At 36.0% G+C, this 17769-nt stretch overlaps 1 protein-coding gene across 1 annotated transcript in view; it reads left to right on the top strand.

Moving 5' to 3' along the window:
* Positions 1-14150: 14150 nt before the first annotated feature.
* The window catches only part of LOC140150828 (uncharacterized), an 80150-nt gene continuing 76531 nt past the window's right edge, over positions 14151-17769 (top strand). The window contains exon 1 of the mRNA XM_072172968.1: positions 14151-14352. Coding sequence (XP_072029069.1) covers positions 14295-14352 — 58 coding nt within the window. The 5' untranslated portion in view covers positions 14151-14294. The remainder of the gene's footprint in view (positions 14353-17769) is intronic.

Raw genomic sequence — 17769 nt, forward strand, 5'->3', positions numbered from 1 at the left:
TCGCATCAGTGTCATGCCAGTCAACGTACTCTCATGTGTCCTGTTCATTTTTCTGATTAGAATCCTTATAGTTTAGCTGCTAACTCCCAAATTTGGTACGATTGTGCACTTGCAAAAAACCTCATTTTTGTGTTGTGACCGCAAGGATATATAAATGCTGGTGTACAATGGACTTCGCTGAACAGTGATTTTCGCAGGATAAGCAAACAATGAGATATACATCAGCCGTTCAGAACGTTGCAATAGAACTCTATGATCACCAAGAAGAAGACTGCTGGTTACGTACTGATTAGTTAAACTGTGATTGCGTGATTATTGTGCGTGCAATTGTTGTACCAATCATATTGTCAGGATTGGACTGAAATTCCCAACCGACGCTAAGCTAAAGCCACGCAGCAAATAATGTGAACAACAAAGAGACGGAATAATGTCACGCAACAAAAGGATTATAATAAATACTTCAAAAAAATCAGTTCTCTTCTACGCATGAAAAAATAAATAAATATCACAATGGCAATAACGGTTAAATATATTATGACTAGTCAGATGAACCTAATTAATGAGTATACTCAATTTAATCATTCGCGATAAAAAAAATATACCAAGTGCACTTGGAAAGGATACGTTTTAAACGTCGTTACATGACTAGAGTTCCATCACAACGTTGGCAGTTATTCAGTGCGTTGAATCCATTCCCAATTATGCCACAACATGTAGCCACGCCTAGTTCAACCAACATGGAATGCAGAATGTCGACGAAAACAACAGTTCCCAACGTCCAAGTCCAAGAGTAGAGTATATACACACCCATGTACGGCTGTATAAATACAATTAATGAATCCGTGACTAGGATTTGTTTTCAAGTTCATATGATAAACTTCACACAATATTCTATCTGGAAGACTTTCATATTTCCAATTGAGCCACAGAATTTACTACTGACTTCTTTCTTTGATTAATGAAAGATATGGAACTTCTTTACAACATTCACACACGGCTAGTTCCACAAGATATATTTTAAATTCCTGAAGTTTATGTCTCTACAGCAGGATGATTTAAATTGTCAATCTCGACACAAAATTACATATGTTCAGCACCAATTTAATTATGTTCAATTTGGAACTTTATGCTGAATACAAAATTTATCACACTATGAAAATCTAAATTTGATTTTCCCGCCAAAACAATAATTTAACTATCACAAGCAAAGCTTTCTTTAAATAACTAATTCATCATTAATCCACTTTATAATTTACAAACAATATTATTTTACTTACACGAACAATGTCTTAAACCAGCATGGTTCTCACAAAGTTGGAAAAGTTAAAGTGTCAGCTTCAACCACGACGACCATTTTAAACTTCGCCAAACCCGACTCAAACACAAGGCACAAATTAGCTTCTATTGCTGATTCTAAGCTTCCATAAGACCTGGTATATCTTTCTGTATGAAGCATCGCAAACTGATAAAGCCTTTTGAGCCATACGATTTTAGTATAGAGAAATATCCATCATGCTGAATAAAACAACATTTCACTTCCTCAGTGAAATGGGCAGCAGATCTTATCTCAATCGGATGTTAAAATTGAATGCCCAGATTTCTGTGAACATGCATCCACCAACCCAGAGACTAATTTACATGACACACAAAAAATCTGAATATTGACAATACCTCAAGAATTGTCCACAAAAGAAATGGAATGACCTAGGATCCAGGTCTGACCACTACATACAATACACACACCACATCTAGATTACAAGCTTCAGTGCACATACCTGCAACTAGATTTAAGGGATCATGACATTAAGGTGAATTACCCAGAAAACAACCCACTTTTATTTTAAGGGATTAACTCCAATTATGACATTTACGTCCCCCCATAAACAAATTTTGTCTACACAATTTTCATATAACACACAATCACCACTTAAAAATAAGTGGATTTACATTTTCCACAACTTACCATCTACCACTTAACCTTAAGCGGATTTACAGTTGTAACTGTGACCTGTCTTCACCAAGAAGATATTTACTCAAAATTACTTTTCACATGACTCTTACCTTCTCCAATGTACATTGCACAAATTCTATCTTTGAATTTCCAATGCTACACAAAATACACATCACCTTATTCATGTGAAATCCTGCTGTAGTCTGCGCCAATGTTGTCACTTCCCTTGATTGCCTCAATCCTGTAGTGATATGGTTGCAATGACAATGCCCAGCGCATTATCCGACCATTTGCAACTTTGGAACGCTTCACACATAGCAGTGGTTGATGATCTGTTTCTAAGACAAAGTCTCGTCCGTACAAATAAAGTTCTAACTTGCGAATTGCCCATACAACGGCAAGACACTCTTTCTCCATTATCGCATATCCTCTGTGCTTTGTTCAACTTCTTACTTAAATATGCAAGTGGAAATTTGACACCTTCGAACTCCTGGAACAGGACAGCTCCGATCGCTACACCACTTGCATCTGTGCGTAAAATGAATTGACGATGGAAGTCTGGTAGATGTAGAATGGGTGCTTTTCCAAGCATACTCTTGAGGGTCTGAAATGCTACTTCTTGGCTTCTCTCCCAGTTGATTTTCGTTGGTTCACCAGCTTTCGTCTTGTCTGTCAATGGTACCGCTATGGCTCCAAAGTTCGGAATGTACTGCCTGTAGAAACCGGCAAGACCCAAAAACGACTTCAGCTGTGTTTTGGTCACAGGACGTGGAGCCTTCTGTATGACCTCCAACTTATCTAGATTTGGATGACGACATCCCTTCTCAACAGTATGACCTAGGAATTCGACACGTTCAAAGCCGATATAGCACTTTGAAGGTTTAGCAGTCAAGTTCGCATCTCTAAGCCTCTTCATAAGTTCATTCAGTTTCTCCAAGTGTTCTTCCCAAGTGACTGTATACACTAATATGTCATCTATGTAGTTTACTACTTTGTCAAAATTGTTCAACAGTTTCCTCATAATCCTAGAAAATGTCGCAGGAGCGTTGACGAGCCCGAACGGCATTCTCCGGTATTGATACAACTGATCAAAAGCAAGGAACGCAGTAAGCGGTTTGGCATTCTCAGTCAGCGGAACTTGCCAATAACCCTTACTGAGGTCTAACTTTGAGAAATACTGTGCATCTCCCAGTTGATCAAAGATTTCTTGAGGAGAAGGAATCCCCTCTGCGTCAAATTCGGTAATCGCGTTAATTCTGCGAGTGTCACAACATATTCGATTCTTACCATCTGCTTTCTTGACGACAACCAGCGGCGATGCATATGGACTAGTTGATGCTTCGATCACATCCAACTCCAACATTGTTTTGATTTCCTCCTTCACCGAGTCTCGTAAGGCATATGGAATAGGATATGGCTTAGTACGAACCGGTGTACTATCCGTAAGTTTGATATCATGCGAACCTAGATGAGTAAACCCTGGTTTGTCGGTTAGTACACTACTATAGTTACCCAACAATCTCTTCACTTCCAAACTCTGCTCTTCTGTCAAGTCTTGGTTGATATGTACATTAGGGTGGAGTGAAAAAAAAAAAATTGAGATAATTTTTTGGATAGTTATAAAAACTTGCTTACACATGAAATAAGTAACCTTGCAAAAAATTGGAACATTTGAAGCATATCTTGAGGTTCCACAAAGCACCTGAAAAATATGGAAAATTTACCGAAATTACCCAAATTTACGCATCCCGGCACGAAAGCACATGTTGATATGTTAATATATTCGTAAGTACACCCCTTACACCGTTAGAACACTGTTTAAAATTTTGCTGTTTAAAAGAATGTTGTTCAGAAAAGTAAACAGAGTTGTTCAAAATCAAAAAATTGGAGCTTGATTGTTTTAAACAACAACAAATGAAAAGGCAAAATAATCAATTTAAACAGAGTTGTTTAAGAAATGCTAATTTACCGCCAAATCGGCATTTTAAACATCGAGTTGTTTAATATTATTTGCATAATCCAAGATGGCCGTTTTGACAAGCATGCATGTGTGGAGAGAAGCGAAGGAATTTTATTGAACTTTATACAGCAAGTGTACAAGTTTTAGGCCTGTATCGCTCTCTATTTATGTAAATGTTTGCTGTGCACAAACTGGAAGCAATTTTGTGATCCACATGTGGTTAAAAAAATTGATACTATGCCTGTAAGCTTACTGTGTTGTAAGATACAGTATGCTTGTACAGGTAAGCTTATAGTTAACATCAGCAATATTATGCTCGGTTTTTTTACCACACAGATCACAAAATCACATTCAGTTTTAGCAGCAGCATGTATACATAGAATAGCGAACGATTTCAATGTAAAACGTGTACACATACAAGTAAAATTTTGATAAAACGTAAACAACATTCAGTGAATAAAAACATATTTTTAAACAACCTTCTTTAAACAACCGTTTACAATTTAAACACTGTTGTTTAATCTAGACTTACACAACTAAGTTGTTTAATTATACCACTAAACAACAGTTGTTTAAATCTTGGTCAACATTTTAAACAACAAACTGTTTAATAATTAAACAATTTTGAGTTGTTTAATTTTTAAACAACTATTGAGCGATTCACCTGGTAACTTGTGGTTGTTTAAAATTTTAAACAACTTGTTTAATTTTATTTTAACAGTGTAGAACTATGAAATTTGGTATATATGGCTACCTTTAACTGCTTAATCCATTGGTGTAATCATAGGCAGTGTAGCATGTACCAATTGTAAATGATAAGTGTCCAAAAATGGATGAAAACCCTGCCTGAACCATTATGTGGGTGGTTCGTGGCACGAAAGCGCATGTTGAGATGCTATTATATTCATAAGTACATCCCCTAGAACTTTGAACCAATTATAAGGGAGTAGTGCCAGACATAACAAGGTCAGAAACCCCATTGGGTTGTGGGAATGTCTTTATACATCCTCTGTGGAAAATCTGTTAAATCACAGCGAGGTAAAATCATCGATCTCAATGGGCCACACAGCGCGCGCGAGATGCATACTCTACACAAAACATATCCAGTTTGGCACAGAAACCGTGGCGAAAACAAGGGTAAAAAATAGCTTTTTATTAAATTATAAACCTCCAAATTTCAGATTTAGGTTCAGATATGTTTTCTAAAATTTCACAGAAAATTGTAGGATGACACGTATTTGTCAGCAAAAGAGAAAGCACTTTTACTATCCTATCGATATGGAAAATCTAAATACAACGAGCGCCTATGCATGCTAATACGTTTTGTGCACAAACTGTTCAATTCGGTACAGAAACCATGACGAAAAGGGTCAAAAATACCTTTTTATTTAATTGAAAACGTCAAAACGAAAACTATTGAAGACTTGTTCTAATACGATTATTCTTTCCAAACAGATAGGTGCATTAAACTACGGGGTTGCTCTTGCAAGAACTGAATCTTCGGAAACATCAATTTTGCTGTATTTTGATGGCCGAACCAAACATAAGTAAATAGTGGACATGGTTGCAGAATAAAACAGCTATCACATAGTTTTTGAATTCAGTTTGACAATTAACTGCTTCGTAGCTCTTTGTTTCTTGAGATAAGAATTCAATCCGTTCCACGAATATCTATGACAACATGCGCTAAGATGCAGCGCCTCGTGCACAGTGGTTGAGACTCCAGATACAGATCAATGATATTTGAATCCATGGAACGGATTGAAAATGAGATATTTTCGTAAAATTCTGATATTCAAGAACAGAGCAGTCAATTTGTCAAATTCAAGAAGTATGTGATAGTATTTTATTCCTCAACGACAGCAACTAGTTTCGTTTGGTTCGCGCATTAAGATAACCAAGAAATTCAAGTTTCTGACGATACAGTTCTTTCAGGGACACCCTGTATGGGCCAACTTAAAAAAAATCTTAGTTGAACTTACATTATTCATTATAAATGTACATGTACATGTATGATGCAAGACAATACAGTGATAGCGCCCTCGTGCTTTGAGCGGCTTTTATCTTGTGTACGTGATGGGGTAGTGTAAAATTTTCTTTATGTTTGCCACTGTATACTGTATTTAAATGTCTTGAATTCACCGTTTTGTTATATTTGAGAAGCTCGTGCGTATTAATATATTCTCAAATATATCGAGGGTTGAGAATCAGAAAGCCTTAACTCACAAAGAAATCATTTGTGAGTTAAGGCTTCCTGGCTCTCAACCCGGGCTCTCAACCTTATATTCAAAATAAGGGAGGACGGGTTAGTGTACATGGTGTAGTGGTCGTCTCACTCCCTTCTCAACGCTGCGGCCTGAGTTCAATTCCCCGCGTTGCCACATGGAGTTTGGCTGCCGCGCCGATCCATGCTCGTTCTCGCAGGTTTTTCTCCAGGTGCTGCGATTTCCCTTCTGCTTTTGAAATCGGACCTCTTACCATATCACTGTCACACCGACACCGCCCGGTTAATAATTACATTATACAGCAGAGACACTGAAATGAATACCCGGATCGATACACGTGAATGTGCTATGCACGATTTGATATTCAGACGATAAATCTTTGGATACCGGGATAGAAAATGATGAATATCTCCCATAATTGATTTAGTCTAAAGAAGCCAGATTTTGTTCCTTGTACTTGAATATAATGTGTTCAACGGATATGATAGAAACAGAAACAATGCAATTCGAAGGCAGCAGCTTTAATCAGCGCCAATATTGCAACATCGAAACAAACAACCATACAAACATCCATCCCCACCATACCGACCCCGTAAGCAATGATGATAAAGTGCCTTGCCCAAGGACACAACACATTGACACAATGGGGTTCGAACTCGTAACCTATGGATTATGAGCCGACCGCCTTATCCACTCAGCCACACGTGCTTATTATTGTGTAAAATAAAATTTGAGCAAGGTCATGGTAAGAAGATGAAATATATTCCAAACCTTTATTGTCCATGACTGCATTATAGTTGTGATGTAATCAAAAACAAAACATGCCTGAGAATATTAATCGCTTGTTATTGTACTACCTTTAAGAATAGATTTGAATCGGATTTTTTTATATTTAGTGTTTTAACAGTCTTTTGTAATATTTTTTAAGGAATTCCATAAAATTGGACCATAATTTCTAACTGCCTGTTCTGTAAAAAAGACTCTTTAAAAAAAAAATTATACGGTACTTATCAATGCTTATGAAATTGAGCACGCTTTACAAAGTAATTATGAAAAAAAAGTTGTGGTAAAGGGTTTTTTGTGTAGCTTTAAGAATATATTGAAATGTTATAGTGTGTGCACAGTCTTTTGTGCTATTTTTTATAAGAAATTCTATACACTTGGACCAAAATTTCTAATCGCACGATCCGAAAAAAATCTTCGTGTTATTATTAATATAATATAGTAGTCATCATGGTCATGGGAAAAAAGTTTGGAATAGTTTTTAGGGAAACACGCTGCTTGTTTCTTAGGGACGCACCATTAGATATCAAGGGGGGGCTGGGTAGTTGGGGTCGTGACAATTTTTTTTAGTACCTCGGTGAAGCAAATTTTTTTTAGCCCTGGATGAAGCAAATTTTTTTTTCAACACCTCGGAGAGACAAATTTTTTTTTTTTTTTTTGCAATCGTAAAGTCCTATAATTTTCAACAATATGTTTGTCGAGTTGTAAAATTTTGCCCATATTTTTTATCATTTTTACGTTTTGTAGCACCTAAATTTCGAGTGCCACAAAAAACATCAATATTTTTATGTGTAAAAACTTTCTTGAAGTATAATGAACCTCTTTTGGCGTGAACAATTTTGGCATATTGAAGCTAAACTGGTGAAATATGGTACAAATGTGCAATAAATGCGCGTGAAGCGCGCAAAAATTGGTGTTTTTCAAATTAGTTTCGGCAGAAACCCACATACAGGCGTCAACATTGGGGATGATTGTATGGACCACCCCCTAGCAAATATTGCCCCCCCGGATCTACGCCTATGCTCTCAATCAGTCATGTGGCCCCGGCAGGCACAGATTTCTATAATAACTTTGACATTGGGATGGAATTTGGTGAAAATCTGTGAAGTAGAGTGAATCAAGTGTTTTCACTCACAGATCCGGCTGACATAATAACTTTTCACAATCAAATGCGCACAAAATACGTACAAGTTCGGAGCTAAAATAAATATTCTTGATGAAAAAAGGAGCAAATTCGCGCAAAGCGCGAAAAATTTTGCAATATAAAAGCTATGAGGTTAATTTTTCTTCACTAACTGTGACAAATTTTTTTTCACCCTTAACATCAAATCTTTTTTTTTCTGGTCCGATGTGGAGCAAATTTTTTTTTTTTAGTCTGAGGTTTTTTTTTCTTCAAAAACTACCCAACCCACCCCTTGGTATCTAATGGTGCGTCCCTTAGGAAGACACTACGATATTTTGACGGTGACCTAAGTGTCTCGTGCAATGATACACGGAGGTAATTTTTGAAGGGTTATATTGACAAATAAATGGTCTTAAGGTGATACGGCCTAAAAGGGACCCTTCATTGATATGTACAAGAGGGAGTCCATTTTGATGACATATCGTGATAAAAGACGTCTTTTTCAAACAAAGTTGTTACAAGGATGACAATCTTTAACAAAAACGAGATCTTAAATGACCTTTTTAGTAGGTAACAATATGGCATTATAAATGTGGAAAGGGGACAAAAACAAGAAGCATGCAGCAGATCCGGCGTATTTCTTGTATAACTCGTCACAAAACCACAGCATGCGAATACCACTTCCTTCTCTAATTTGATTTGACATGTTTTTGGAGTTATTGTTGTAAAATAAAATGTAAGCAAGGTCATGGCTAGAAGATGAAAATTATTCCAAACTTTTGTCATGACTGTATTATAGTTGTTACGTAATCAAAGACAAAGCATGCCCTAGAATATTAATCGCTTGTTATTGTATTCTGTAAGAATAGATTTGAACCAGGGTTTGAAATATTTAACTTAACAGTTTTTTTTACTATTTTTTAAGGAATTCTATAAAAATGGACCGAATTTCTAGCTGTCTGTTCTATAAAATTATTATACTTATCAATGCTTATGAAATTGAGCACGCTTTACAAAGTAATTATAAAAAAGTTGTGGTAATTGGATTTTTGTTTAACTTATTGAAATGTTTTAGGGTGTTTACAGTCTTTTGTGCTATTTTTATAAGAAATACTATAGAATTGGACCAAAATTTCAAACCACACGATCCGAAAAAACCCCTTTGTGTTATTATTAATATAATATAGTAGTCATGGAAAAAAGTTTGGAATAGTTTTTGCTTGTTTCTTAAAAAGAAACCACGATATTTTGACGGTGACCTAAGTGTATCTTGCAATGATACACGGAGGGTATTTTTGAAGGGTTAACGGCCTATCTTTAACAAAACGAGGTCTTAAAGGCATTATAAATGAAAGAGTACAAAAACAAGATGCAGCAGCTTGTTTATAAACATCCGTGGGATTTCTTGCATACCTCTTCATCACAAAACCATAGCACGCGAATACCACTTCCTTCTCCAATTTGATTTTGTATATGGGGCTTGTCCCCATCAGACCCAGTGCCCCCAATCATCGTCGATGTCCCCCCCAATATGATGACCCACACTACGCCACTGAACCTTATTATACTAAATTAGGATGTTTTGAGCTCTGCAAAGTATTCAAAACCTGTTACATTTGAACGCACCGTTAGTTGCATGCCCGGGGTTGCATGACTGGTATTCCTTTATGCTTTCGATGTGCTATCATGAAGCAATTCCTGGAGAGGGCAATCCCTCATTTGCATGTGACGCATTCTTATTTAAATTAGCCATTGTGTTATTGCTTAATATTCATATGTTATGGGAAGCACTTTACACCACCAGGGCCGATATTCATAAAGCCTTGCTAAATTAGCAACCAACTAGTGCTTAGCAAGATGCTAAATCCACTAGTTGATAGCTACGTAGCAATCAACTAATTTCTTATTCATAAAACCTTGCTAAACACTTTCCTAACTAGCTATCAACTAGAAATATTTAGCTGATAACTTATTTGGGTGTTTTGGGTGCTATGGCCTTCAACAGTTGTGTAACATCTAATACAATAGGCTTATATAATACATGTCTATTATACTTGAGCTCTGAACCACAGTCAAAATGATCAAAATGTAATGACTCATTGCTGATGGTCTTCATTGAGATTTCGTTAATAAAATTACATGTGTATTTTGTAAGCTATATAGGCCTACAAGGTTGTTACGGCAAATCATAACAAAATGTCCACCATGAGTAAGCATTCAAATAGTTATACGAGCGTAACACCCATTTTGTTCTTTTCTTTTTTGTTGAAAAGATGTAAAAACAAAGGAAATAAATAAAGGCAGGAAAAAAATTGAAACCGTTTACCGTTCACATAATTTGGTTAAACAATACTGGCTTAGTTCAATGTTTATTCATTCACCCTAAATTTGTTGTGTGTTTTAAAGACAGTTTCTTATGTGTAAAACACACTGAAGACCTCAGAAACAGAATATTCTGAGAACATTATTTTTCATAATTGACAACAGTTAATATGAAATTAAAACAATAAATTAAATTATTCTACGAGCCATGTTGTCAGTACGGTGTCCAAATGCAGACTGACTAGTTGTCAACTAGTGACTTAGCGCTGCCCCAGATCAACTCTAAGTTTTGGCAAAATTTTAGAATGTTGCTAACTCTAACTGGGTTTTATGAATAAGAATTAGCAATCAGCTAGGCTTAGCAGCTTGCTAAAGTCAATTTTAGCTGTCAACTAGGCCTAGCGTGGTTTTATGAATATCAGCCCAGGTTGGGCAAGTCATGAATAATTTAGCGTTGTGAAGCCAAATAAACTTATTATTTCCCAGGCTTGAAAAAAAATTACAGGCAGAGGTGGGAATCGATCTCGGTACCTCCCGGTTAAAAAGCACAGTGCAAGACCACTATGCCAGCTAAATATATGTTGTGAAACGTGTAACATTAAATCAGTAATAAAAGAAGTAGATTCTTATTTTGGGCTCAAATTGTAGAAAAGGGGAAATATTTGTCTCTGCTCTAAAGAAAATAAAAATTGAGATCTTTAAACAAAATGTAACGGCTCTATTGAAAAAAAAAAAGATTGATATCAAAATAACTTTAAATTCATTTCACGAGGCCGCATTGTCACAGACGAACACTGTATAGGCTAAAAACTAGATCCTCACCACTAGACGACGTCGTAGCACAGTGGTAGAGCATCAGACTGGTGATGCAAAGATTGTTGGTTCGAGTCCTCCTGTCAGCAATGTTTGTTTTTGTGAATGCAATGCTACGATACCATTTGTTCAAATTGTTCTTATTTATTTATTTATTTATTTTTATTTTATTTCTTTATTTGTTTATTTATGTAAATAATTATGCATGTATTTATTTTGTTTAATCACTCACACTCTTTAGAAAAAAGGGCTCTTGGTCGATCAGTTCATTTATTCATTGTTTGATGGTTTGATATGATATGTCTATTGATCGAAATTGAATATCATATAATTTATTCATATTCATTGTTTGTGAATTGATTGATTAATTAACTGATTGATTGATTTGTTGAGCCTGTGCAAGTGAGTGCGTGAAATGTTAGAAGTGAGTTACTTGAACAAGCCTTAATAATTATAATAAATAAATAAATAAATAAATAAATAAATAAATAAATAAATAAATAAATAAATAAATAAATAAATAAATAAATAAATAAATAAATCGCTTTCCCCCTCTCAGCCTGCCAAAAATATTGTGACCACCCCCTGTTGGACATTCAAATTATTGGGATCCCAAATAATGATTAAATACATCAGATTTGTAGATGTAGGCCTACAGTAACAAAACTTTTTTAAACTAAACCGATATTTTACTCATTATTGACCATGGTAGGCGAAACCGTCAATAGTGATTAAAGAATTTTTGTTCTAAATAAAATGTCCATATCATAAGCGTTTCCGGACCTTTACTATTTTACCAACTTTCCCCAGGGGGGAGGGGGTACTCACGTACAAGGTTTTCCACGAAAAATCCTTAGACATGGGTCTCCCTTTTAGATTTTCCGTGCTATGTGTGCCGGAAAACATATTGCTTTTACTATTTTCAAGCTCAAATCCTTAGATATGGGTCCTTACTTTCCTGACAATCCTTAGATATGGGTAGGGGGCCTACCTATTTTCGGTAAAATCGTGACCCTTAGAATTGGTTATGGGTTCGGAAGCTCGGGTCGCACATCTCCGTCGAAAAATAATCCAAGTACCCGCCCCCCTGGTTATCCTAGGATAGGATAGGATAGGATAGGATAGGAAGCTTTATTTCACCACGGAGGCCCAAATCAACAAAGTTGTTCTTCCTTTTAAGCTCTTTTAAAGCGTTTTAAGGCCAAAATCGCACCCCTCTCACCCCAATTTTACCCTCCCCAGGATTCATAATTATTCACAGCCCCTGATTATCTCCTAAATTATTCAATTGTTTATTCGATGGGCCTAAACTCCTGTAATATGCATGCACATATTAAATACAGCAAGCTACATTCAAATTATACATGCACGATGCAAGTGCTATTCCAGAAACGCTGCACATCAGTGACATCACTTAATTAATATTACTACCGGCAGTGAATATCAAGCTTCGAAGGTTGAAAGTGCGCCCGCTTTACTACCTGAGAGCAATCCGGTAGTGGCGTTTCAATTTATTACGTGTTGGGAAATCCACAAGATCAAATAGAACGGTGAGTGATGATTATTTACTTGTTTTTAAAAACAAACTTCTTAGGCCACTAATAAACTACGTTCACGGCCGACAACTATAGTTTGAATGATATTTATTATCACACGAGGAAATAAAAACAAACGAATATGGCGCCTCACGTGCTTCAGGTCAGGTCAGTGGTCAAAGGTTTTTTTATCGCTAAATCGCTAGCTGAATATCGTATCAAATTCAAGTGATACACTACCGTCGTATTATTGACACCAATTCCTAATTTCGACATTACTATTGCGAAAGGTTATTCCATTATCAAATTAGTAGACTTTCTGTAAAAAACAAATCACTGGTGCCTGATGGGAAATACTAGTGCGCCATCACCGGATTGCTCCCTGCTCTGCTAGCTGGCGCACTTTCAAGCTAGCTACTCGCATTGAACAGGCAGAGTTCGCAAAACTAACGGCGTCGTTATTTGCCAACCCTAAAAGGGATCGAAATTAATAATTCATAACCGATCGATAACTGGCCTCATTTTCTAACTAGCAAACCAGCGGGATTTGTCATAGGTTTGCGTTGATAATAGAACAACCGTGAAGTTAGTGTCACCCCCTTGGTGCTATGTAGATCTGCAGTGTACATAAACAGGTCTAGAAAAGTAGTCACTAAGTGCAAAGTTCTGCATTTAGCAAAGCAAGGTATACAGAATGTAACCAAAAATATTATACAATTTAGAAAATAGTATTAGGGAAACATGTCACTTATTAATTGTATTGAGTTTTACTTGTTCGTGAAGGTAATTTCTTACGCAACTACATTAAGCTTTATTTCAATGAAAGTTTGGGTCACTTTCGAATTTCGTGTCTATGTTTAGTAGCAAAGGTGACTGAATTGAGTTGAATCATGAACCATCTGGTCGGTGCTCTTAAGATGGGTAAGTGCCTAATTTTAAATAATGGGGCAATTGAAGTGGTATTTTGATATATATTTGAAATAAATATCATGTTATTTATTTACAAATGTTAATTAAGTGAAAGATAAATATGAAAAACCTACGCTTTTGTTCTGAAATCTTTGACGATAAGCATGAAAGTTCATTTTACGCGGTACAAACCTGGTACGTGCGAACAAATCGGGCACAGCGTTTGAACCTGAACTACTAAATAAACAAAGTTAAGTTTTTCTGTTAGCTAAGATGTATACTGGTTCCACTGCATATAACATTGTTGCCATGATCTCTTTTATTTTATTTTTCTAAAAATCGAAATTGCAATTGTATAATCTTTATTGTTACAGTCTGTACAGATCACATACCCACGAACGGTGGCTTCGGGAATCGGGATTGTACCACATGATTTGATCGACAGTACAAATGTTTTGGTTCATATACCAACTACAATTAAGAAAAAAACTAAAATGTATCAAATATTATTATACATAGAGCTGGTTACGCCTGTGACTAGTGTCAACATCATTTCTGTTCACATTGTTTAAGAATATGGCTAATTTCGAATTATAATTCGTATTTAAAATTAACATGATTAAGACGGAATAAAGTTAGTGGCCGAAAAAGAGGACATAATAACGGTGTCACGATGTTTACAGTGAAGTTGTGGTGCGTTTTCTTCTTGGTGGCCACTGGATTACAAGCGGGTAAGTAAAATTGTTGGCGTTACATTTTGGACAACTTCCGTTTCTGCATAAATCATGTAAATCCGGCACTGAGCCTAGGCCCTACAAAAAATTGCTTACGCGACGGGTGTTGCTCATGCATTACGTATGTAAGTTGCAAATGATGATACTACATGTAGGCCTACATAAAGTGTTAGGAATCCAGCGGGTTCTTAGGCCAAGGGCCTATGAACTTTGGTGAGAAACGGGCTCCTTGAATGCCCCTTTTATTTTCCTTTGCCTTGACAATTTTCTCTTTCATTTTTTGTCGGGGGGCTTTTCTTTTTTTGTCAGGGGGTACTCTTCCCCCACCCTCTTTGGCTATGCTAACGTAAAGGAGGTAAAACAATTAAGTTCAAAGTATTTGTGTAACTTGGAGAAAAGATCTTTAGAGAGAGAACAACTCATAGGGTAAAGAATGGTAGTGATAGGCCTATATTCATTTGGTATTATGAATACATTCTTTTTCAGAATATACTCTCCTATCAAAACTTTGGGTTTAACTGATAATAGTGACGCGTGACATAGAGGAAATTCTTGAAAGTCTTGTAGTATTTTCCTAAATTAGCTAATGATTATATACATCGTTGAGCAACCAATTTAAAAAGTGTATGACGCCCTTATTTTAATAAATGAAAACAAGACGCAGGACTGGGTATGATGGCTTGCCAACTGAATTTTTTGTTCACGGAGTGAACATTTCCCCCACTTGAACCCATATCTCATATGCACAGTTTATCCCTTACATACACTGTGTCTTGAATAGCTATGGCAACCCCGTGGTTAAGAGGTTAGGAAATAATTCCTAATGTCTCATACCCAGGTTTGTATCCCTTTATCTAATCCTGCCCCCACATGACAAGGACTTTTGAGAACATCTTATCTTGTATTGAGACAATGGCAGCCAGGACTATTTTTTTTGCCTTTTTCCTAAGCATGTTTACTATTGGATTGAGCCATCACATGATTATAATAGGCTTTATACTGATTGGTGATAAGGTCAATGCTATTGTTTATTTTGTGATAAGGCTGAACATATTACTGCATGAAAAATACACTGCTATTTTGATACAGGCGATTTATTCAATTACTTCCAACTGACAAAATTCAGTTCCTGTTATCTACCCAGTAATGTTTGCTTATCTTAATTGGATCCCTAATAATTAGTGGGCCAAGGTTATTATCTGCATGGTATATTAATTGAATTTCAATAGGGCTATGATATTGATTTGAAAGTTTGTATTTCAATGAGTTTCTTGCTGGATGGAGAGTTATATAAGCCAGAGTCAGGATGTAGGTATCATTATGCCTCAAATCATTAATTTATTGTAAGATCAGTGCAGAGTAGGTTAGATATGAAAAAGATCCAATAATGAATAGTGACCCTGTGATGTCTTATGAGAACTGTCACCCCCAGTTGACAATGGTTGAGAAATTATTTTTGACATAAGTCTTCACGTTTTTCTCTTTTATTAGATACCACAGTGAGTCATACGTATACCTTCTCAGCATTTTGAGATATGAAATGACCCAAATTTGAATATTGATCCAGGTCTTATGAAGAGTGTCACCCACTTGTGGGGAAATTGTTTATATTATATTCTTTACTATTTCTCTTTCATTTGACACCACTCTGGAGGTCATACTTTCTTGGGATTTCGAGATATGAAAATATGAAAAGGACCCAATATTGACCTCGTTTCGAGGCGTTAGCATGGTTGGGGCACTAGGATAGTATTTTTTGTGTTTTTTGCTTCTTGATTTATTTTTTTCCCTTTCATTTTTCATTTTTTTTGCTTCTCGAATTATTTTTATTCTGATCTCTGTAAGTGTTGTCCACCTACCTCTGCTCTAAAGTTTATCAAATCGCCAGCGGTCCTGCCTGTCATGATAAAAACAGGCAGGGATGTGACTACAACAAAATTGATGATTCTAACATTATTAACAATTGAATAGTATTAATCATAATATACTAATCATTATTTATTTATTTATTTATTTATTTATTTATTTATTTATTTATTTGTTTGTTTGTTTGTTTGTTTGTTTGTTTGTTTGTTTGTTTGTTTGTTTGTTTGTTTGTTTGTTTGTTTATTTATTTATTTATTTCTAAGAGGCCATATTAACTTCATAATATGCAGTATATAACATTAGTCAATAGGTTAATTCTTTTTCATATTTGGGACGATGACTAGGATCTATATAGGCCTACTATATAGTGTTAATTATTTTACTGCAGTGTTTCGTAGGCGAAGCGTATACGAGTATTTATGTTTGAACTACAGAGCATATCTTGTTATTGTGCATATTCAAACTCAAAACTATTATGAATGTTCAAAATGCGTGATGTACTGATGTTGTTGACCTACTCATATGATCAAAATCACAATCCTCCGCTTTGCTCGACATTGCGCTTGTTCGATACGCATTTCAACAACAAAGGTTGACTTTCCATAGGGTAAGGGCAGTAGAGTTTGGTTTTATCGTGTCGTACATGTGGGTGTCGAGCAACTTAAGGCGTCCATCAAAACTGTTAATTGTACGATACAAAGAAAGAGAGCTTCATCGAACCAAATCCCACACATATTATGTCGTCGCCCACAAAAATCTGTAACTCATTAGATTTATAATAAGAGTTGCGAGGTTTTGCCATCTCAGCGACGATGTGGTATGAATTCCGAGTGAACCTTCTCACTTGGATCCACTCCACTGCAAATGAACAAGATCAGCATCTTTCAAATTCTATAGGTTAGCTCAATACAAAGTTTAAAAGTTTATTCTGTACATACATAACGCTAATGTGTCTAGAGTTTGCAAATTTATTTTAAAAATATTTTACTTCCAGTTTTAGGCCTTAGCATACACTGATTGTAGGGATTAAGAAATGTATAGATATTTTGAAGATTTCAATCATAATACTAGTCTACAAATACGTCATTTTATGAGACCTCAGACACTGAGATCGAACAAAGATTGTATTATTTTTGCAGGTGAAGCAAACAGACTACCCCCCCCCCGGGGGGCACTCAACTTATAGTGCGGCGCGAAGCGCCAAACTTTGGGAACTAAGAACTGATTTAATTGGGAACTAAGAACTGATTTATTGGGGCAAAATAGGGGCTTGATGAACTGAAATTTTAACATTTTTTCTGGAGGTCTGTGAACTAAAATTGGGCCAAATTATATAGGCTTTGGAGTTAATTTTTTTTCCAAATTTGAGCTAAAGAGCTACAATTTTCAGAGTTTTAGGCTCAGTGAACCGGAGCATGATGCAAATGTGGGTCTTAAAGAACTGCCAGAGAGCCTGAAAAAGGGACCCTTGACCGCCACACATACCCGTACCACATTTTCATGTGAGTGAGCCCCGGGGGCTAACTGATTTTCACGGGCATTTTAACC

Source organism: Amphiura filiformis, chromosome 4 (assembly GCF_039555335.1).
Source record: "Amphiura filiformis chromosome 4, Afil_fr2py, whole genome shotgun sequence".
Taxonomy (NCBI): Eukaryota; Metazoa; Echinodermata; class Ophiuroidea; order Amphilepidida; family Amphiuridae; genus Amphiura; species Amphiura filiformis.